The 22677-nt window shown below is 44.8% G+C and overlaps 1 protein-coding gene across 1 annotated transcript in view; it reads left to right on the top strand.

The window, feature by feature from the left end:
- LOC146203499 (cytochrome P450 4V2-like) overlaps positions 1 to 22677 on the top strand; it is an 82815-nt gene that overhangs the window by 14235 nt on the left and 45903 nt on the right. Inside the window, exons 2-7 of the mRNA XM_084603052.1 lie at positions 1570 to 1682; positions 3115 to 3200; positions 11948 to 12138; positions 16970 to 17039; positions 17129 to 17255; positions 22393 to 22563. Of these exons, the coding sequence (XP_084459178.1) occupies positions 1570 to 1682; positions 3115 to 3200; positions 11948 to 12138; positions 16970 to 17039; positions 17129 to 17255; positions 22393 to 22563 (758 nt within the window). The remainder of the gene's footprint in view (positions 1 to 1569; positions 1683 to 3114; positions 3201 to 11947; positions 12139 to 16969; positions 17040 to 17128; positions 17256 to 22392; positions 22564 to 22677) is intronic.

Here is a 22677-nt window from a genome sequence, read left to right as displayed (position 1 = left end):
ACCTTTTCAATCCGCGTTTTTTCATATTATTTATTTAAATTAGGTTTTGGGGAAAGGAAGGAGCTTTATACTTTTGAGTGGAAGCCACGGATTGTGACACCACCACTTCAACAGGTCAAGATCATGTTTTCATAATTTTTGGCATATTGTACATTGGTTTATGGGAAAGGAAAGGCGCAGTATGGTGCCAGACTTGAGAAAAGGAAGGGGGAGTGGAAACGGAAAGAGACCCCATAGTGGAAGGATACAGAGTAATTAGGCCACCTCTCTCGGGCTGTCTCTCCATCTAAGTTAGGTTTTGGGGGAAAGAAGGCGCAGCATACATTCGGGTGAACACCACGAAATCGTGCTCACCCACATTTAATTAGATCAAGGTCACCAGAAGAGCAAATTTAGTGCCACACGAAGACCTGCTACACCTAGCGTAGTGAAGCTTTCGTTTCCACTGAAAATTGGTCTATTAAAAAGGAAAGCCGCGGTAACTGTCAAGGTCACTTGAAGGTGAAAACCGGTGCTACATAAACGGCTCAAAAGCTGATGTAGTGAAGAACGCCTATTGCAGCCGATACCGTAGAGTGCAGAAAACATTTCGGAAATAAAATTGATTACAAGGATACATTGTTGAGCAAGTTTATTCGTGGCATGGGAAGATAGTGAGCAAAAAAGACAGTTACGAGAGAAGACGGGATGGTACGAGCTCCTGCCGTTCTGACTTCTCTCGTGATTGTCTTTTTCGCGCACTAACTTCCCATCGCAATACATTTGCTGTAATTCATTGTAAATAAACATGAGGATAAATATTGCTTGAAGTTTGTTAAACGCTTCTACATTGCCTTCCCTTTCTGTTCATGCTCTAGTTTTTATGTTTAGTGGTATAGAAAATGGTAAATAATAAAAACGAAGGTGTAACATCATTTCCCAGTTACGCACATTATGCTTTACTAGTGACGATGGAGCGGCTTATTTATTTTGTACGAAGCATCTATCGGGCAGTAACTAATGTTACATAAGTCTGAATTGTGAATTTTTATAAGTCAGTGGTCTCGGAAGATTGGCTTTGTGAGAACCCGATCCGCTAGTTGTGCGGCTCTTACCGTAAAAGGATAATGAAAAGAAAATGGTTGCAATCAATGCAGTTTAATTTGTATGGGCCACCGAACTCAATATGTAAGGCAAGAACAAATTTGCGAATGAGGAAAATTAAATATGAGAGCTGTGGATACAGATAGAAGCCATAAGTAGGCATATAGTTTTAAAAACACACACAAAAATAACGCCAGTATGCAGCGGTGTAAACGATAGAGATGCGCCACGAATCACGAAACAGCGAAGTGGCCAGATATTCTGTGTTTTAGGAAGATGCATCACCGCTTAAAAAAGGCGCTCAGCTGCGATGGTAAATTGAGGCGTCTATAAGCAGAACAACTGTGCACGGCTGGCCAAGTACTAGTGCTGTGTACTAAAAGCGAGGCCTCAGCTAAAAACCAGTTAATGTGTAAACGTTGGCAGTTTTCTGTGCGCCGTTCATATATGCAGGATACGGCTAGACCGATTTGTCTTACCTTCCAGTGATGTACGAGGGCTTCAACGGATATGCCGGCCTTACAAGCAGGGAGGGCATTTTCCACTTCTGGATAGGAATGCAGCCTTTCGTTGTGTTACACGCCGCCCACACGGTGGAGGTATGTTGCTCTCAACTGTTATACCGAAAGCTACTTTCACTTATAGCGGTATGCACTGTGACATCGTTTTCGCTAACCTTCGATTTGAAATGCCGACGCATATTGATTTTCCTACCTATCAAGCAGTCACAAGTCAGTGAAAATGAAAATGGATGCGTTTTTTTTTTTAATTTACTCGTTTTAACTAAAAAGAGAGGAGAAAAACAGAAAGACACCCCTGGTGTGAACGAAAGCCACAACCTTCGCAAGCAGTCCCCCCCCCCGCATTGTTCGCAAGACGAAGCCACAGTACCGCACGGGATAGGGTGCCTCGGTGTTGCCCGCGTGCCGCCGTTCAGGGTGATGACAGCGCCGCCATTTTGTTTCTAAGGAGCGCTTCGCGCATCGGCATGACCGCGCTAACCGGCTGCAGCGACGAGCGTGGCAGGGACGATCGCACGGACAGCCGCTTAAAACCAAAATGACGCCGCGGCGGTGCGATGCGGTACAAAGCGTGTCATCACCCTGAACGGCGGCGAGCGGGCAACATCGAGGCACCCTATAGCACGAGATATGTACGGGCCGTAGAAAATATAGGAGTTCGTGTTCTGGCAGCATGCTGCGGTGAGATAAAATGCGAATCAGGAATCTGATCAAGAAAATAAAAAGGCTTACATTTCAATTTCACTTTGTTTAATGTAAACTTTTGCTAGAGCGAAGGGTCATACAGTTCTTCTTCTAATTTAGACGTAACATGTACTCACACCCTCAGATTGTATGTTTTAGTTGCAGGCGTCATGCTGATGCAGCAAAGTCTCCTTGCTTTTTGTTGTTTTTATTACTGAAAATTTCCCCTATCCTTATGATTGAACTGTTTCATTTAGTGAACGTCATTAGTTCAGTTATCTCTATGAGTGCATAACCAAAGAACTAATCTTTCTCTACGTATTTTTGCCCCCCAAAAAAGCAATGAAGCAGTGGTGATAATGTTCCTAACATTACCCTAACGTTTAAATACACAGTCAAGAAATTATCAATCAGCTAATGTCTTGAAGATACGTACAGGAAGGTTGCAAACTCATAGGTTTTGCAAGTGAGCATCACCTTGAGACGTATGGTATGCCTTAAACACGCACTTTTATGTATACCCGACACATTGCTTTGTTGCCTTTTTTCTGCCGTTTCCGCGGTTTTAAATTTAAGGGGAATGGAAAGGGGGGGGGGAGCGATATGCCGAGATCAGTATTACGATGGGATGAAATAGGTCATAAAGGGTGCTAGTTCCAAACATGTTGTCTGCACCTACTAAGCAGAAGCTTATTATTAATACGGTTCAAGCCACTTGACGTAGATACATCATCCCCCTTCTGTTGCTTTTTATTTGAAATGCTTCTATTGTGCCAATGTTGCTTGTTTACATTTTATAGCAAAAGCTTACATACTCTTTTTGCAGCCCCTGTTATCGAGCACTGTGAACATCTCCAAGACTGGGCAATATCACTTCCTTGGCCCCGTCCTCGGCGAAGGACTATTGACGAGGTGCTCCATCTGAAGTCGTATTTTTCATGTTGCTCGTTAGCGGTACGACGCAGAACAAGCGCCCCTACCTAGTTATATCGTAGCTTTCTATAGCTGCGCTGGATGCAATGTTAGTGAACGATTTTAATCAATGACACGTGCACTAATAACCAGCGCCAATGGGAAGCTATTGCTATTGATGGCTTCTGTCCATGCTTCAAAAACAAAACAGCTATATGCAACAGACATTGGGCATAATACTGTACCAGAGCAGCAAACATACTATCATCACCTGTGATTTGAAATCAAAGGTAACAGGACAGTGGCGGGACAAAAGTGTTACTTGGTCTGATATTCTTACAGCAAAATAACGTGCTGGTTCTCTTCAAAGACCATAGGATAGCCCACCGTGAAGGTAATACTCGAATGCGATGCTATATCATGCTATAGCATCAGGCCAATAACGACAATACGGGGCTTTTTGGGCCTCTTTTTGGGAGCAAAACACAGCACCTCACTTGTGTTTTTGTTTTATCCCCGTTAATATATCCCAATAAATCCTCCTCCTTCTTCCCGTTGCGTGTCGCTTTACGTTGGATTGGCCTAGCTTTGGCCATTTGCCAAACTACATAATGTCATTGCCGCTACTCTGCAACGTGGCAGCTGCGTTGGCAAGCGATTAACAGGCAGTAATAATTTCGTATACCTTAAGAAATTAAACTTGAAGTAAAAAATTCTGAAATATCTCGGTGTCTTTTAATGGGGGAGTGGAAGCTAAAATACGAAGTCCATATACAGTCGTGCTTCGTTAATACGACTCCCGGTAATATGGATGACTCGAATTTTGGAGAGGTTTTCTGGGGACCAACCTTTTTCCAAGCATTTACGTCTTGTTAATATGGAAACTCGCTGTGAGGACAATGGACAAAGAGAAAATTCACAGATACCTTTAGTGTCCATATATTTTTGTCGCGTTAATATGGACAGTCATAAAAACCAAATCATTACACTGCTTCAAAGGTAATTTCTCTCCTATATTTTGTTGACAGGCACCACATGATGTGTAGTGCGAATGACTGATTGGTGGACCTTTTCGCTTGTGGTTTCATTATTTACACTGTGAAGTTGAGCAAGCGATGCACGTTACGATTTTTTGTATTTTCATGAATTCACTTGAACAAAACTCTGACAGCAGCTTGCGCCGTGTTGAAAGTTGGATTCAGCAACTTTCAGCCGACTGAATGCTGATACGTAGCAGGGGTTCGTGGGACTCAGATGAAACGTAGAAGTCAACTAATTTATTAATGAAACGCCATCGGGAACAATATGCAGCTGCATCACAATACATTCAACTTCATCGAATTTGAAGGATAACAGTGACTCGGGTAATGTTCTTGTAGCTCCTAATGGCAACTACGCTAGCCTACATTATGCTCTAAAGCAGACATTATCCTTTGCGTTTTTTTTAGAAAAAAAATTCGATTCGTTTTTACGTACATCTCGCTTTATAGACAGTTTTGCGCAGAAACCAAAGTGTCCATATTAACGAGGCACGACTGTAACAGTTCGTGTTTTAGTGCGTGTCGAATGGCAGTGCATTCAAGTGCCGCTCAAGCTATGCGGCGCGTCGAGTTGGCAGCTGCAGATAAAACTAAGGTATTGGTATCCCTTTTATTCTATTTCCGCACAGATAATTGGGGCAGTGCACGCGCTCAGCACATCATTAACGTGCCGTGTAGAAAGGGAACCAGTCAAATAGAGCAAGGGCAAGGGGAGAGACACACACCATGACGTCATCGTTCTGTACGTCTCTCCTCTTGTCCTTGCCCATTTTGACTGGTTCCCCTCTTTATAATCTACCAACTGGCGCAGATTTCCACTTTTCTGCTGTGGAATACCGATATCAAAGCCAGCACTTGATATTGTTAGGACGTTTTCGAATCCATCTGATTTGGCTTTTGCAATTTAGAACCATAAGCGCAGGAAATATTTTGAAGCAAACAGAAAACTACTGACAAGAGGTTACGAGTATGCAAGGCGAATATTTAAGCGTAGGATGTTGCCTGACCGCATATAATTTTTCACAGATAAGTTCTTTTTTATTTTTCGCCAACTCAGGCACACGAAACTTAGTGCATGCTTGCCCACGACTTCAGTGATACTTTGAAGCAAGCTTCTTTCGAAAGGTCACTTACGTCAGTGAACGTTAGCCTGTACTTACATATAGGCATGCTGATTAATTACTGCGCACGAACTTGAACTCCCGCTTGAACACTGTAACACGAACCACCTGCATATAGGCTGACGTGCTCGAAACTAGGTTTGCTCCCAAAAGGGTGCAGTGGGTCTTGCGGGGCATCTTCTACGTACTGATCCGAGGGCGCTTGTATCCATGTTTCCTCGACGTAGGTTTTGAACCGACCGTCTAACACAGCCGAGGTGCAAGCGCACCCCTATTAGTCTACCCTTCTCCTGTTATTTTATTGCGTTAGCAGTACTGCGCCAGGTTTCAGCCCTTTGCGTAGTCCCGGGAAGGGCCACGCTTGACTTTGAGCCGCCGCAGAGCCGAATATGGTTTTAACCAAGCCGTATGAACGTGCCTCAGTGGCCTAAAGGGGTAACGTGAATTCCACGTTCCTGGCAGGCTGATTCTGACCTAACCGCCCCACGTGAAACGAGAGACCCAAGTTGGCAGCTCCTGCCAGCCCACATATAAACTCAAAGAAGACTAGTTGTTCATTTGTGTTCCACGCATTCACTCATAGCTAAACATCTCAAGCTACACCATGAGGTACACTCACTACATGTTGAACTATAAGCGCAGCCATGGAGGTATTGCTAACGCAATTCAATCCGGTTTAGCCAGAGCTAAACCATAACCAATTTGTCCCTCTCTTTCTTAAATTGGGAGAGGGGGATTTCATCCTTGCTTCACTTTACTACCTGTCCACCGATGCAGGAACACTGCGGACAAAGACGACGCGAAACTCTAGGGCAAACTAATTGTATCTAGTATTATAGAACTTGCCGTATTTTTTACGCGTAGAGTAAATGAACGTTCAGAACGAAACTAAAAATGGATTGCTAATAACATGTCTAACACAGCAGGGCTATCTATGGCGTGAATGGTACAGCGCAGGTTACACATTGTTTAGCTGTCGTACTTTTGCTTGGAAACATTAGCAATACGCCTGAAAATGAGAGTGTGATATAAACTGAAGACGCTCAAAATATATTTACTGAAAGCAAATAGCCGGGTTGCGCACCTATAAGATCATCACTGCTAATTTATTTCCACTGAGGCCGCAATGTAGGAGTCACCACCTTGCATCGTTGTGACCGCCCCCCCCCCCTCCCCTCACCCAGGTACTGCAGTGCAGTAGAAGAGAAAATAATAGCGAAGATGAGGGTATCGTAAGGATACCCAATACCAAATCTGCGTTATACACCGATGCCCCGCCGCTGTGGTGCAGCGGTTAGGATGCCCGACTACTGTGCCGCAGTTTTCGGTTTCGATCCCGATCGCCGGCGGCCGCGTTTCGATGGAGGCGAAACGAAGAGGCGTTCGTGTGTTGTGCGATGTCAGCGCACGTTAAAGATCCCCAGGTGGTAGAAATTACTCCGTAGCCCTCCACTACGGCTCCTCTTTCTCTCTTTCTACTTTCACTCCCACCTTCCTCCCTTTCCTTTCGACGTGGGTCATGGTGTCCACAGAAGCAAGTGTGACAGATACTGCGCCTTTCCCTTCCTGTGAACCAATTATTATTATTATTATTATTATTATTATTATTATTATTATTATTATTATTATTATTATTATTATTATTATTATTATTATTACATCGAGTCTGCGTCGATCCACAAGACCAAATATGTGTTCTTCCGCGAGATCCTAAATTACTATATTTTCCCGCTTACCGGTAACTCTTTGATGGGCTTGTTCCTTACTAGTATCTTCCGTTCCCTCTTCGAGCCTGGACTAATCCGTAACGTTGTCATCTTGTAGTCGCTGCCTCGAACCTTTCGGATGACCTCCACGTCTCGCATGCTGCCATGGTTAGCGAACAATGGGTAGAATCTTCCTCCTGGCCTGTTGTCCAGATTATCCAAGATAAAATTGCTGGCAACAAAATGGCTGGAAAATGGACCTTTGACCCATTCTTGGGCAGGACAATTTAAATTACTAGTACCAGTGCTCTTTACCAACCAATCATCGTCGACAAGCGCTTGACGCACAGACGACACGCCTAGTTTGTCTTCCGTACGGCAACGCTAGAAAGCTCCGGTCTTTCGTACATTTCTGGGTTGTCACGATCGTTACGGCCTAGCCTCGTACCCATTCTTTGCTTGCTCTTCCTTTTAAGGCCAGAATACATGGAGCAATTTTGCCGCGTCAAGCCGGCATTGTACGCCCGACGGCGCGCACACGACTGCCGGCGTCGAAAAAAACGCGCGCCGTCGCCGATCTGGCCCTGCCAGATATTTGACCCGCGGGCGGCGCGGCGTCGTCTCGAACCGGAAGCTACTGCGGACGCGAGCCAATAGGAGCGCGGAAAGCTGGCAATTCCGGTTTGAGCGGCCGCCGTCAACATGGCCGCCATGGCCGACGAGGTGTGCGGCAGTTTGGTCGCATAAATGTGATTATCTTAAAAATAAACGCTAATTAAGCACAGAATGTCGCTTTTTTGTGAGTATATGACCTACTCTCGGATCGTATTGTATTTGTTTTCTCCCTGAAGCGAAATTTGTAAAAAAAAAAAACATGTGCCGCTGGTATCCGAGCGGGTATTCCGAGGTATACCTTCAGTCATTCGAGCGAGCCAAATCCTTGTGCGACCTATGTACGCTTTCTAGTTTTAGCACAGGAGCATTTTAAACAAGCCCTTCCGAGATTTTAACACAAAGGACAGCATCACTTCACTCACGTACTTCGCTCGGCAGTTATTTCCGTTCGCTGATATATTTGCTTTCGGATCGAGTGATCCGCGGCGGCGCTCGCGCCGTTTCGTCGTTCCATGTATCTCGAGCTGGGCGTCGCGTCGGCGCGGCAGTTTTCGACGCGCGAAAATCGTGCAAAAAGCCGCCGCATGTATTCCGGCCTTTAGAGCTTTCGGCGCAGGTTCTACTAGTTGCATTCGCATGTGACGGGAGTAGCCGGTGCGCTGAGCCTACGAAGCCATGGATGTCGGGACTTCAGAAGTTTACTTAGTTTGCTCCAAATTATACGGCTTTTATATATCTCATTCATGTGTGTTCCTCTCCCATCAGTTGGAATTTGTTATTGAGATGTTGCCTTACGTATTCTGGTGTAGGATCCTAAACAGAGTCTAATGTCGGAATTCATTAAATATTGCTCAAACAAATCACTGCATTTTGGTTGAGAAGGTAGCCAAAAAATGCAACTATGAAGTGCCTGCTTTAGCATATAGCAGCTCAAGAGCGTAAGTCATGGGAAGTACATATATAAAGCTCATCGTGGCCAAATGAAAAAAAAATCACGTTGGCCGGTTGTATATCTTACCACTCACTGAGTTTCTTTGTGTAGTGTTGACGAATGCAATCAGAAACTTCGAGCACTTTTCCAACTTACCGTCCCTTGTGTACGACAAGCAATCTCATCTATAGGGAAGTCTGTAGGTAAACCAACTTCGACTTTCGAAGCGGCGCACAGCTACACAGGTAGAGCACCAACTATCTGGAAAGGTGTTGGTCATTGCCCTCGAAGGGGCCCTGAGCCTGGTATTGAGCGTAGATAGCAAACACATTCAGCGAGTGTAACCCTTTTCCGTGAACGCCCCGGCCAACTTACGCCGCTGCACGCGATATACGTACTTCGTGCTGAGCTCATAAAACAAAAACAAGAAAAACGTAAACTTTTCTTTCTTTTTTACAACACCATTATTCCTAATGATTGTTTTTGCTTTCGAGATAGGGTTGGGCGCCAGGCTATACACATCGTCCACGACAAGAAAGGTGATGTGAGTGCCCAGTTGCCCGTTTACGACTAGCGCCGTGGAGCCGCGCAAATGCCGTCATGGGAAGGTCCAGAGTTTGCAGAATAGAATGCAAAGCGTCGAAAATGAGCATTTTTTTTTTTTTTTCACAGGAACTGAAACAAGTGAAAACTGCAACTAGGAGCAATAACCCTTCAATTCAATTAGAGATTAAGAGGCTCCCTGCACTCTGCCGAAAGCTCGCATTGTTATATACAGTTAAAGTGCTTTAATTTTGCATGACTTTTGCGCTAGCCTTGGCTGCCAGAAGCTGCTGGTTTGAAACATGCCATCTGACACTACCTTGTAAAAATGGCAACCGTGTCCCGCGCAGGTGCCCGGCTTCCTCAAGGATGTATGCTCGTAAGAGATTCCACAAACTCCGCGTCGACCTTTCGGAGAAGAACGATCGAGTTAAAAACATTATCAGTCTGCAACGGTGATTCGTTATTCAGGTCAAGATGTTTGACGCAGTTTCCAGAGTTCAAAGTTCATTTGCGTTTGTTCTACGACAGAATAGAAGATGCCACTCTCACACCATCGAATCGAATTTGGAGAGGTCGTAATATTCACGGAGAAAAAAAAAGAAAAGAGGGCTTAGAAGGGCTTTATCGCAGGAGACGGATTTAAGTTTTCTTTGACAGTGTAGGGAATACCGGCCATTCAGCGAAACAGTTTGGTCCAAGTCCTTTTTCCCGAGGTCTGCCACTAGGGCAACCGAGCACCTGCCGAGGGAAACTATACAGCCATTGCAAAACCACTTGGTACATGTCAGTGGAGGGGGTCGAAACCGATACTTCTCGAGTTCAAGGTGAACGCTCTACAAAAAGGCGGCCGCTGCGGTCACCATTAGCTGCCGCTAGCCACAGCGGCCACAGCGTCTTCTACTCCGCCTTTCTCTCGGCGATTCCAGTCTACGAAAATAAAAAAAAGATTCCATTTCAGGGCAATGGTACTACATATTCCATGTTTAGTTTCTCCACTTGCGACGAAACTTTTCTGCTCCTCTTCCTTCACTTTGCTGCACTTGTCTACTGCATGATAATCCCACCTCGGCAACATAACTTCCAATATGTCATGGTGATTCAAAATTGTGTCTGTTGGTCGGCAATAAGCATGGTGGTTTAGGGCCTTCTGCAGCGGTAGCAATCATGATATGCTAGCAGGAAACACGCTGTGTGTATAGCCTTGAGCCGTAATCATACCAACATGGCTTCATACATTAAGATATTTCAACGCGAGACGGGCGAGCGAACCAAGAATCTCTGCGTCTAGGGAAATCCGCTAATGAGCTTCACAGCAAGCCGAACACGACATGCGAAGGCGAAGCTCTATCTCAACGCCTCACTGTTATCTCTTTCAGCTACGATGGAAAATCATAGGAGGGAAAAACCTCTAAGTATTCCCTCTCTTTTCCTGCCCTTTTTTTGTAACTTTTTTTCACGGGGTTATAATCTATTTCATTTTAGAACCTTCAATTAAAACATATCCTCTATGAATCATGGGTGAATACTTTATCGTTTTTTTTTCCTTCTTCCATCCATGGCGCCTACCTTCTTTTCTCTTCATTTCTCGCATGCTGCAACTTCCTCTGCGTGCTCTTCAGCTCTCGCTGTGTCTTTCCGTCGTTCCAGGCGTAGCATGCCTCCTTTTAGTCTTTAACTGACATTTATTTAAATTTGTTTAAGGGCTTTCATTTTTAATCACTGTTCATTTACCATGATTGGCTTAAGCCAGCGGCAGATGCTAGGACAGGCCTTCTGTCACCTTTTCTTTAGTTTTTAAGGGGATGTCAAAGGCCTTTACCTGCACGCGGTGACACTCTGCGCCCCGCGATACCCCTTCAAGATCCACGTGGTCAGCGGGATGTGCAGAGCTACATGGAACCTGTCAAATATTTTTAGGACTCATGCGAAACAATACTTTCGTCGAGCATAACTGGGCAAAGGAAAGCCACAGCGCGGTATGGTTTAGAAACCAACTCTTGTCATGCATATTGCTTCTTAACTTCCTCTTGGAGGAATTGACGCCCGCTTTCGAGCTCAGAGGAGGATGAGCGTCGTCAAACGAACAGTTTAGCCACATTTCAGAATACCGTTAGAGCTATTCTAGGTCATCTCACAGGTATCATATATATACGAATTGGTCACAAACGCTGTCAGCAAAATATTACGTGAACTGAAAAAAAGCCCAACTACATTTAGCAAGAAAGCGGTGGCAGGCAAGCAACTCGTTACATTCCGAAAGAAGCCGGCCTTAAGAAATGTGACAATAATTTTCTATTGTTTTGTTTCGAGCTCGCACTGCTCTCTAACCGGAGATCGGCATTTTGTATGAGCAGTTGTAACTAGGTTTCCGCTTAGCTTGAGGACACAAAGCCATTGCCACAGCAAGCCCAGCAGGTTACGAACATTATTAGCCTGCCGCGTCCTTAAAGTCGTGCACATGACGCACGTAATGTAACCTTGCCTGCCAGACATGTGGTTTTCTTATGGTTTGTTTACAAAGACAATTCTATCATTATAATTCTAAAACAAAAATGAGTAATGTACCCAACTGACTTAATGTTTAAACACTGCGGCTTTTCAGATACCTAATGTGCTGTCTCTTCTATACGGCATACAGTAAGCGCAGCAAAATGCATTCTACTCTTGTTCGGCTCTTTAGCGAGCTGTTTGATTTCCTTGGGGAAGATAGTTAGTGGAATTGCTTATCTGCCTGCTCATTGTATTGAAACCATAATTCACAAAGTGATGGCACGCGCCCCTTTCTCAGCACAGGGACCAAATGGCGCTCCCGGCGGAAGCTATTGACACCGGCTTTCCATTTTCGCGTCCTTGACAGCTGCATAGCCATATTCAACGAGCAGGCCAGGATTCTGGTACAGAAGATAAGAGAATCGAGACACAAGGACTTCGTCGACCTTTTTCCCATGATGACACACTGCACCCTCGACGTGCTCTGCGGTAAAGTGCCCCTTTTTAATTACGACCACCGACTAGCAAAAACAAAAAAAAAAAAAAAAGAAAACTTTATTGCCTCGCTGTGGCGACAACAGAAGAAGTATAACGCTTTTTTTTTTTTACCAATAGAGTACGGATAATATTTTAACGCGATCCTAATCTGTGAAGGAAAACTTAATTGCGTGTTCTGAATCAGAAACCCCTCACAAATTTCCCTGCCGGGGTGGCGCAGTGGTTACGGCGTTTGACTACTGTTCCCAAGGATGCGGGATCGAATCCCGGCCACGGCAGCAGCTTTTCGATGGAGGGCAAAAGCAAGGCGCCCGTGTGCTGTTCAGTGCACGTCAAAAAACCCCAGGTGGTCAAAACTTCCGGAGCGTTCCACTATGGCGTCTCTCATAGCCAGAGTCTCTTTGGGACGTTAAATCCCAGAAACCAGAACGAGAACCTTATAAATTTCAGAGTTTATTTTACTGGGCGACTGGCATTGGAGGTTTCTTTTTCTTTACGGCGACAGTTTTCAGGCTGCAACTAAGTAGTCAGTAACTTTTATTTGTGCGTCGGCAAAGTATTCAGCTCAAGGGCAACTACAACTAGTTGGCTGGAGTAGACTCTAGAACAGGGTGTATTCGAGGCAAATGGTAACCACACACGTGGTGCCCTGATTTAAAACCACTTTCTCTACGAGACAATCCGCAACGCATGCACGCTTGGCCTTCATTCACTTTCACGAGAGGCTATGGAAGCAAGCAGGACTAGCGAGCAGCGTTAAAACATTGGCGAGATTACGTCAGTTGTAGTTTAAATGGAACAGCTGCCTTTTCTCCGTAGGGTAAGAGGATGACGCTAAGTACGTGGCCGCCTGAATGTCTGTTAATCACGTTTTTTTTTTTTTTTTGTACTCATTCTTCCCGTGGCATAAGCTAAATAAAACGTTGGAAGTGGACGCTTGCAGGCCTTTCTATATTTTGTTTTGTCTTGCATGGTTTCTGCTTCTCTCTATGAGTAGAGCCGAAAATCCTGCCGGAGGAACTGGTGGAAGTGACAGCGCCGTGTGTGCAGTTTTTCTTCGCTCCAGCTCTTTCCTGCGCTATACTTAGTTCCAACTTTGCTCTGCCAAACAGCTCGACTAGCTACAAATTTTAGGCGGCCTGTTGAACGCGTGAGTGCACTTAAGTACCATCTCTGTTAAGAGACCCTGCGAAGAACTGCACAGAGTTATTTCTCTCAGTAAACATTGACCTTCTGCCTCTTTCTGGATCCAGTATCCCTCGTCCGGCAGCAAAAATAAACAATTTTCACATTGCGTGAACCTGGTGCATGACGTTTGCGAAGTCTCAGAGAAAATATTGGGTGTTTCAGTGAACACTTTCAAAAATTTTTGAAACAATTGCGTTCAAAAAGAAGAAAAGTATTTGTCCCAGCGGACATACTTTACCGCAAAATTTCTCTAAATGTTCACGTAATTAACAATATACCACAAATTAATCTTGTAATTATCACATTTGTGTGGTTAGTCACAATGGCACAATGGGGAGTTTGTTGCCGTGAACGAAAGCATGCCATATCAGTTTTTGAAACGAAGAAAAACTAGTCTTCTAGAGCTCCGCAGCGCGAGGAAATCAGATGCTTTTTTACGCACGGAACCGAAACTGAGCGCGTGAGAAGCGCCAGAAGTATGACGCATGTGCAACGTCCGCTCGTGATGTTTCATAATAAATTAAGCGCCCAATTCGAAACATGGTTGAGAATCTCCCTGGCTAGGCAGCCTCGGCGCTTAGCTTAGACCACGACCGGCGTTATCGCCTGCTTAGTTGCTCGGAGTAAGAAAACTGATAGTCATTGTCATCTATGTGGTAGAGGCTTTTGGGAACGCCGATCAGTGCTTGCCTGGCGCTCTGCCTTTCCGGTCACTTCTAGAAGTTTTTTGTCTTTTTATTTCCGTTACTAGCTTTGTTTAAATGAATAACACCACACTTCTCTGACAGCGTGCAGAATGCTGTTTAAAGTTAAACTGTGTCGGTATATTTACATGCCTTGCATTATTCTTGTCAAGCGTCTATTTCACTTATGCGGTAGCGGCTTAGCAGCTATAATTAACGAGTATGGATACCTAGTTCGTAAACGATTTTAATGAAAACGTTGGAAATACCGCATTATGTTTCTTCGCACTGGCTGGATCGATACGGTTGCCGTGTGCTGGATTACACACGTCTCTTGCTTTAAGTACTTATAGTACTTGACTCTCGACAGCAGATGTTCTGTACTTTCTGTTTGTATATTAATCAGGAATGAACCCAATTCCTATATTTTAATGACTCAGTTGCTTGCAGCCGCACTTGAATACTCCATGAAAGAACTATACTACTTGGGATGAAAAGACATTTTCACATTACGTGTTCAAACTGCTTGCTGACCATTGCGATGCAGAGAATAAGGCAGTCTTCAATAAAGTTCACAGCAGAAATGAGCATATCTGCGGGAGTGTTTGCAACTGGCATCTTGACAGGCTGCTTCAGGTATTCAAATTTCGCTGGATCCGTCTTGAAAACTTCGTTCTTAACGTACCCCCAAAGGAAGGTATCCAGTGGTGGCACATCGGGCGAACTAGGAGGGCCAACTGTTGTTTCCCCACGCCCAAACTATTGGTTAAGAAAGATGCGGTCTAGGAATTGCAGGGCTGTAGGGAAAAATGCGGGGGATCTCCGCAATACTGAAGTGATATTTTTTTTTTTTTTTTTAGCACGCCTAGTGGTATAACTGTGAGAAAAGTCTGCGTACTTTTACCAAGAATGCTTCCGACGATGAAGTATGGACGGGAAATAAAGCCGTCGTGAATGTGACGCTAAACATTTGCTGACCATTTTACTTGGTAAATGGGCTGACTTAGCCAATGTGGGTTTTTGTCACATCAATACTGGGCACCGCGCAAGTTGACATTCAAGTCCCTGAAGAAATAATCTTGTCTGTCCAGTGTACTGCGCGCTGAAATTCCAGGTCTTGACCGTATTTAATTAGCCAACGATTGCAAAAATCCAGCCGTTCAAGAAAATCATTCGATGTCAGTCCCTGGTGAAGACACATATGATGTGTATGGTAGTTGTGTTTGGAAAGTGACCTTCAACTGAAGCCGGGTTGGCTCCGTACGCTTTGGAAATTTCCCTAACGCTTGATTCCGACATAGCAGAAACGTGTTCGAGGACATGTCAAAAAGCATCATTGCACTCTCTGGTCTTTTTGTTTTGTAAATGCGGACTCTTACTGCAGTCTTAAATCTATTAAATATCCGCGTTAAAGGGGGATGAATTGGCACACGACGACCATGATGTCAGGGAAGCATACAATCTGGATGCCACCTCCGTGACGGGTCCATTTGCGCGCGGACATACGCAACCACAATATCCACCTTCTCATCAGTGGAGTATTGGAGTTGCGCTGGCACGGCTATTCTCAAAATTCACACGATGCGGGCTGACTTTTTCAAACATTTGGAACATTGACACGACAATGGCCTTGTCTACCGAGCACCTCAAATGCAAACACCTGTGCTTTTTTGAAAAACTGGAGGTAACACATGTTAACACAACCTCCAGAAGAAGTGCCTGATAATACAGCCACTACCGCGCAAGCCCTTCTTGCCATGCAGACAAAGCTCTTCTTTTCGGACGCGGTTTCTGACATGCAGCGATTATCGGAAAATAGAAGCTGAACATAGTGCGTAAATGAACGCATGATGGCGACTCAAATCATGCCCGCCGGGCAGCCACAAGCTGAAGTGGAGCATGCGAAGAAAAACAAAGCTGCAGCTGCGCTCATCAGGGCTCTCAAAATCGACGTTCCCGTAGTTGACGATGACTATCCTTTTTGTAACGTCGAGCGACGAAGCAGACGATAACGCTAACCGCAGTCTAAGCTGATTGCCGAAGCTCCCTTACTAGGAAAATCAACACACGCGTTTCGAATTGGGCGCTGTATTCGTTGCCACACGTCACCAGCGGACGTTGCGCTTGCGCCATACTTCCGGTGCTTCTTGTGCGCTCAGTTTCGGTTGCGTGCGGAAAAAAGCTCTCCGCTCTGCAGGGCTCTAGAAAATGAGATTTTATTCGTTTCAAAAGCTAATAGGGCATAGTCTTGTTCATGCATCAAACTCCCCATTGCGACTAACCACCAAACTATCATAATTAAGGACTTCATTAGTGGTTTCTGTTTTTTAAATAGATAAGTATAAGAGACTTGCTGCACACTGTGCCCGCTGTGGCAGAGAGTTTGTTCCCGGAAATATTTTTATCTATTTTGAGCCCAATAATTTTCAGGAATTTTTAAAGGTTTCGCTGAAACACCCTGTACATGTGGCAATATCTCGATCTTAATGAAGCGTACGAAAAACATGCACTTCATTCAAATTAACGAAACAAGAGTGAATTTCCTCTTACACATGCTGATGTATACCTAGTCGCTACATTTACGTTTTGTATTCCTACTTCTTTTTATTTTCGCACGGAGAGAACTCCGACTTACGAGCTTGAAAAATAGAGAGTGCCACGAAAAAAAAAAAAAGAAAAGAAACTTATTTTAGAGATGTTGAAGATGGTTCGTCATTCTACGAAGTCTTCCGGTCATCTAACATGGATCCATCGAAATATTTGTTGCCCATTATGCAAAGCAGTATTTCTACCTATTTCTCTGAAACTGTAAAAGGTTATTTTTGCCCCTTCATTTGAAATCGCAAACATTTGAAATCGCAAATATTTCAACGATGTATACAAGTACCACTACTGTTCGAATCAGTACTACTTCTACTTTAGCTCGAAGCACTGTAATTTGTCTCTTGCAGAGTCCGCCATGGGGATACAGCTGGGGGCGCAGGGGACTACTCAGCATAAATACGTGAAAAACTTGCACACGTAAGTACAATTCACAGATAGAGGACCACGATGATGCGATCAGAGATGATTACTTCTGCAGATTATCACCTCACCGACAACTCTTGCAGGCTCCTTAATTGTGGAATGGAGAGACTCAGCAAACCATGGCTATGGTGGAATGTGGCATACAACATGTCAAGCAATAGAAGAAGGTTCTCTAGAACTGCTGAAGACCTCAACAAGTTTGTAAAAGAGGTCAGTCTTACCTGGCCTTAAAAAAGAAACTACCTGAATGCCGATAAAAGATAATTAAATAAAATTAGGAGAATTAGGGCCGGCTACGTGTATCAAGGCGAAATCTCGCTTGCGCAGCGATGCTTGACTCCCACGCTTCATCCTGTGGTGCGCGCCACCACGTATACGCGACCGGTAGCGCGATGTACATCTGCTTCTCTCCCATTCCATTCCCCCTTCTTTGAAAACACCCGCTGTGCTATATCACCTGGTTTAGAGAGGTGATTAGGGTATATTATTGCAGGTACACGTGTCGAGTGAAATCCTTATCGCTAATTAGATAAGCAGATGCATGGCACTTAGACAGCGAAACGATATGATACCACCATGAATGCTTAATGTGGAATGGTTGCGTCAGAATTTTGATAAGAGAGAAGATAAATCTGCCGCCACTATGAGGTCAGTTAGTGAGTTCTTAAATCAACAGGCGTGCCTGAGGCAACAAAAGAGAAACAGCCATGCAACAGGAGTGTGCCGTTGTCCCCCTCGCTTCCTCGGTGGCTCGAAAACTGCTGGCGGATGGTGAGATGCTGTTATGTGAACGTTACGTAAGGTGTTCGCGCGACCCTAGAGCCAATAAAAAAACGAAAAACCCTATTTATATAAAATTATTGCACCAATTATTTCTAATGCCTGTGACTTAGCCTTAATCTTCCTTTGCGACCTAGATATCGCACCTGATTACAACTAGCGTAAATTTATTTCAAAATCATTATAGGTACAGCCTCGCTAAATTATCATCTCGCTTTACGCGAGCAAAACTGCAATATCCATAGTTCGCGAAGAAAGCTCGTGCATGCGTAAATAAGGCCAGTTTAATTATTATTATTGCGTTATAGCGAAGAAGACGAACAGACGGTTGTTTATCGTGTCAAAGGACTTTGATCATTCCACAAGACGAGAGTTTTTATTTCTGTAGCATAGCTCAGTTCAACTTCGGACTTTGGTACACCGTGAAAACATTGAAAGAATAGCCCCGGGGTACCCGTCGGTTACAGGCAAGCGTTAGCCCGTGACGCCAGTGGAGATGCAGCGGCGCTGGCTATAGCAGTTACTTTCGCGGTATAGGCGGAAAGCCCGAGCCGTCTGCATTGTATGTGCGGCGTTTGCGGTGTTTTCGAGAATTGCCAAATATTCCGGCAGGCTGTGGTGCGGTTGGTTACACCGGGGGGCACAAGAAAGAGAGCGGCACCTGTCTTCACAAGTTTCTTGCGGTCGGGTAGAGATGAAAGCGAAAAACAGAGGCGTGGAGAGCGACAAGCGAGTCTTTCCGCGACGAATTGCCTTCGTGGCTAAAGTGCGTTGCTCTTTTGCATTTGGACTTGATCAGTTAGTTTGCGGCTCTTAATCTTCGTGGTTGCTCTTCGGGAATGCGAGCGCCTGCAGCTCATGCACGCTTTGTTGTAGTCTCAACATAAGAAGTATAGAAGTGATATTCCCTGTTCATACAATCATAAGTGGAACGCAGGGAAGCTGCGCTATGAGATCCCATTCCATTGCACTACTGCCAGAGCATTTATTCATAAACAAAAGGACACAAACGAGCGGTCCCGCTAAGCGCGAGTTTCCCGAAAGAGCACCGGGCTTTTGAAGGAGCACGTTTTTCTCTATTTTTCATTTTATAAGTTTCAAAAAGTGGCTCTTTCATCATCAGGACTAGACAACGAAGATCTCAACAGTGTAATGCAGTGTTATTTTCCAGGTTATCTGAATTTTCGTTTTGAAAGTCGGTCAAGACCTTACCAACACAAAAAGCATCCTGGTCAAGCAGGATAGGTATGGAATATATGGTATATATAGCTGAAAGTCCCAAGTAAAATCGGCTATGAGGAATGCAGAGTAAGCAGAATAAGATGACGTCAATTTGAATAAATAATTCTAAGTATATTAAAATAGCTCGGCAATATGAGCGTAATTTTCGCTTCAAGCTAGTAAAAAAATTTTCATTTGCGCTCATGCACCTCTCCCATAAAGTCAAAAGAGGAAAATGAGAGCATTTTTAGGACCTCCATGTACGCATTAGCTTTGAGTTACTTTTACTAATGCCACAAATGTCTGTTTCATTGAGGAGAATAAAACAAGTTGGCAGCGCAATAGGCGTAACTAAATGATCGATTTTTTCTTATTCAAAGAAACGATATGGCTTAGGTTGCCGGTGATATTCTGCGTTCTCGAGAGTGAAGGTGCTTTGAGAAGCAGAAAGACCACCAAAAGGTTCGCTTGACGAAGAATATGCATCCCGCAGTACATGGCGTCGTCCTCCTTCTTCATGCATGGAAGTTGACGAGAATAGCCGATTAGTATTTCTTATACATTGCGCTTTCTTGTTTGCATTTAATTTAATCAGTCACTGCAGCGTCGCCCACCGTAGCCGCGCTGCTGCTGCCTTGGAGAAGGAATCTGATTCAGCCCATTGTCTAGTAACTGCCTTTGTGGAATAGGCTGAAAAATTACAGAGCTACTCTCAGCATAAACAGAAACCTTTCTTGGTAGACGAGACGCGCCCGCTTCGAAATATTTGCACGCGCCAGTTGGTTTCGAAGGCAGTGCAACTTGGCGCATTTAGGCACGTAGCGTTTTTGCCGACACCCCCATGTCGCTGCCGATCGCTGCGTCCCTTTTGTTTAGAAACATTACGCTTGTCTATACAATGGGCACAAGCTTAACCTCTGTAATGCTTCTGGATTTGTTGGGGGTAATGATTATAAACTAGGTATTTTAGCTCACCTAGAGTAGTGCGAAATGCCTGTCTGTGGGACGGTTAGCACTTGGAGCCTACGGCAAAAACACAAACGAAGTAGTACAACATGGGCTGGGCGCCTTAGAGGCACGAGAGGCTCAGGGAAAAATATTGCGCAAAGAACGCCTCAGCAAAATGGACGACAATAGATGGGTACCGAAAGATCATTGAATCACAGTCGCAGAAAAGGACCAGAAAACTAAACAGTAAGTATGTAGGAAGGCAGGTTGGAGAAATAAAGAACAATAAGCAACAGGTAAAGAACACAGAGGCTAAAACCTAGAATAATTCAAGAGAATAGAAGACGATCTAAGACATATATAGAAAATGAAAAACTTGGATTAAAAAGGAAACCTTTTATGACAACTCAACTGGCAGCGGCCTTCTCTTTGAAGCTAGATCAAGATGTCTTACAACCCGAAGCTACGGAAGGAATTTTAATCAAGAAGATGAAGCTTGTGCTATGTGCGGTAGATGCCCAGAGAGAATTGAACATATTATACTGGAGTGTAGCAGTATCCATTCAGATATCGATGTAGACATAGTCGCTCGAGCCGTGGAGCAGGGTTTTAGAGGTAACAAAAGAAACGTGAGTGAATCGGCGTTAGAGGTTAGCAAGAGAGGTTGGGAAGATTGGTGGATGAATAGCAGGGAGGGGACGCATGGAAGTTAAATCGAAATTATACAAGGGTATTTAAAGCTAACCCATATCTAAAAGTAAAATCATTAATGTTGAATGGTTGTCTAAGTTATTGAGCATAAAAATAAAGTTGGATACCACCCGTTAATACTTATAATTTATAAACGATGCGGCCCTATTAGTGTGCACACTCCCAGACATCCTTGAAGTGTGTGGGGTAGCTGTTCCGGTCTCGAAGAAGATGCCATCGAATTGCGTGGCAAGCTCAGCCGGAACTCAGTTACCTGCAATGACAGAAGGGGTTGGCCGTTCAGTGCCCAGCTCTAGCTGGTTCGAACCAGAGTAAGGGTCGGAGTCAGAATTAAGTAGCAAAACAAGCTTTTGTACAGCAAGAGACGATAAATACTTCACACTGACACTTAAAACACACAGACCACAGGTTCACAGAAAGGCAATGCAAAGCACGCAAGTGAATATGACTTCAATAAACACAGAGGCTTGACAACATTGAACAATGCGCGAGAGAGTCAGAGCAAATAAACACCGAATTGCTCATCGGACACTGTCGGAGACCAGCGTTTGGAGAGTCACGATGTGGCCGTTCTCTAGACAAGCGCCGCTCCTTCGAAGATCAGTGGGCTTGCCAAGCAGCGAGTTGACCCCATGAGTCGAGCAGTAGCACTGAATTGGAACACTCGTTGCAACACTGGCTCTAACACTGGCTCTTGCCGATGCGACGCGAGCTCAGTAAATAGGACTCGCCGTGTATATCTGTTACAACGCACCAAGGCAGGTGCGCACATACACATAACTCACTCTCAAAGCATGCTCTCTTGCTCCCGCTGAGACGTGCGTCGTCATTGGTTAGTTCAGCCGAACCTTCTGGACACATACAGCTGATTCTCCGGCCGGGTGAGTCATCGTCGCCGCCGAGTGATAAGGAGGGAGTGACGCCGATGCGCGCAAGGCTACGAGCTCACCTCGGGCAGAAAAGGAAGCGTTTCCCCAATCTTCTATAACTCTCTACACGATGCCGAGAGCGAGCTTCCTACGCGCCTCGCTGACACAACAAAAATGTGCGCCGATTAAGTTACAGCAGAGCAGGGTGATGACTATCACCACCCCGGGGATGCTCTTAACATCCATCCATCCATCCATCCATCCATCCATCCATCCATCCATCCATCCATCCATCCATCCATCCATCCATCCATCCATCCATCCATCCATCCATCCATCCATCCATCCATCCATCCATCCATCCATCCATCCATCCATCCATCCATCCATCCATCCATCCATCCATCCACCCTTGAACCGTAATAGGGCTGGCGTATTTAACTCGAGATCAAAGAGTTCCAGTCGGTTCGGTTCGGTTCCCGTATCCCGCTCTCATCTTAAAGGAGAATCCCAAGTTGGCAGCTGCTGCCAACTCGGCTTCATCAAGCTGTCTCTAAACTTCACACAACCCGGCACTCAATCAGTTGCCGGCCAAGTCACCTGCTCATGCTCAATGACCCCCCCGAGGCATGCCCGTGATTTTCCCTCACAGCGACCGATGGCTACGTCGTCAACGCCTACAAAGCCTACGTCGGACTTTCTAAAGAACGCGGCCTTTAAAGCTATAGCGTTAAAACCTCCAGAATCTTTCCTGCTTACACAAGATGCTTTACCTGTGTTTCTATTAACAATCATACTGTTCTTTTTTTGTAATCAAGGTTATTAGAAGACGCAAGGTGATTCTCAGTCATTGTGGAAGCACCAGCAGGGGAGACAAGACTTCCAATTACTCAAGAGCCTTCCTCGACGTCCTTTTGAAGCACCATCTGGAAGATCCTTCTCTTTCGGAAGAAGATATTATTGAAGAAGTTAACACCTTTTTGTTTGCTGTGAGTTTAAATTTTTCATTGGCTAAATTCACTCTTCTATTACTTTACGGAGCCATATAAGCCATGCAAGAGATTTCGTACGTCTGATCGCTGAGTCCTTGAATCTGACGGATA

This window comes from Amblyomma maculatum, chromosome 1 (assembly GCF_055883805.1).
Source record: "Amblyomma maculatum isolate TAMU_Amacu chromosome 1, ASM5588380v1, whole genome shotgun sequence".
NCBI classification, from domain to species: Eukaryota; Metazoa; Arthropoda; class Arachnida; order Ixodida; family Ixodidae; genus Amblyomma; species Amblyomma maculatum.
The sequence above is the reverse complement of the archived record's forward strand: the minus strand, read 5'-3'. Positions and strand labels throughout refer to the sequence as shown.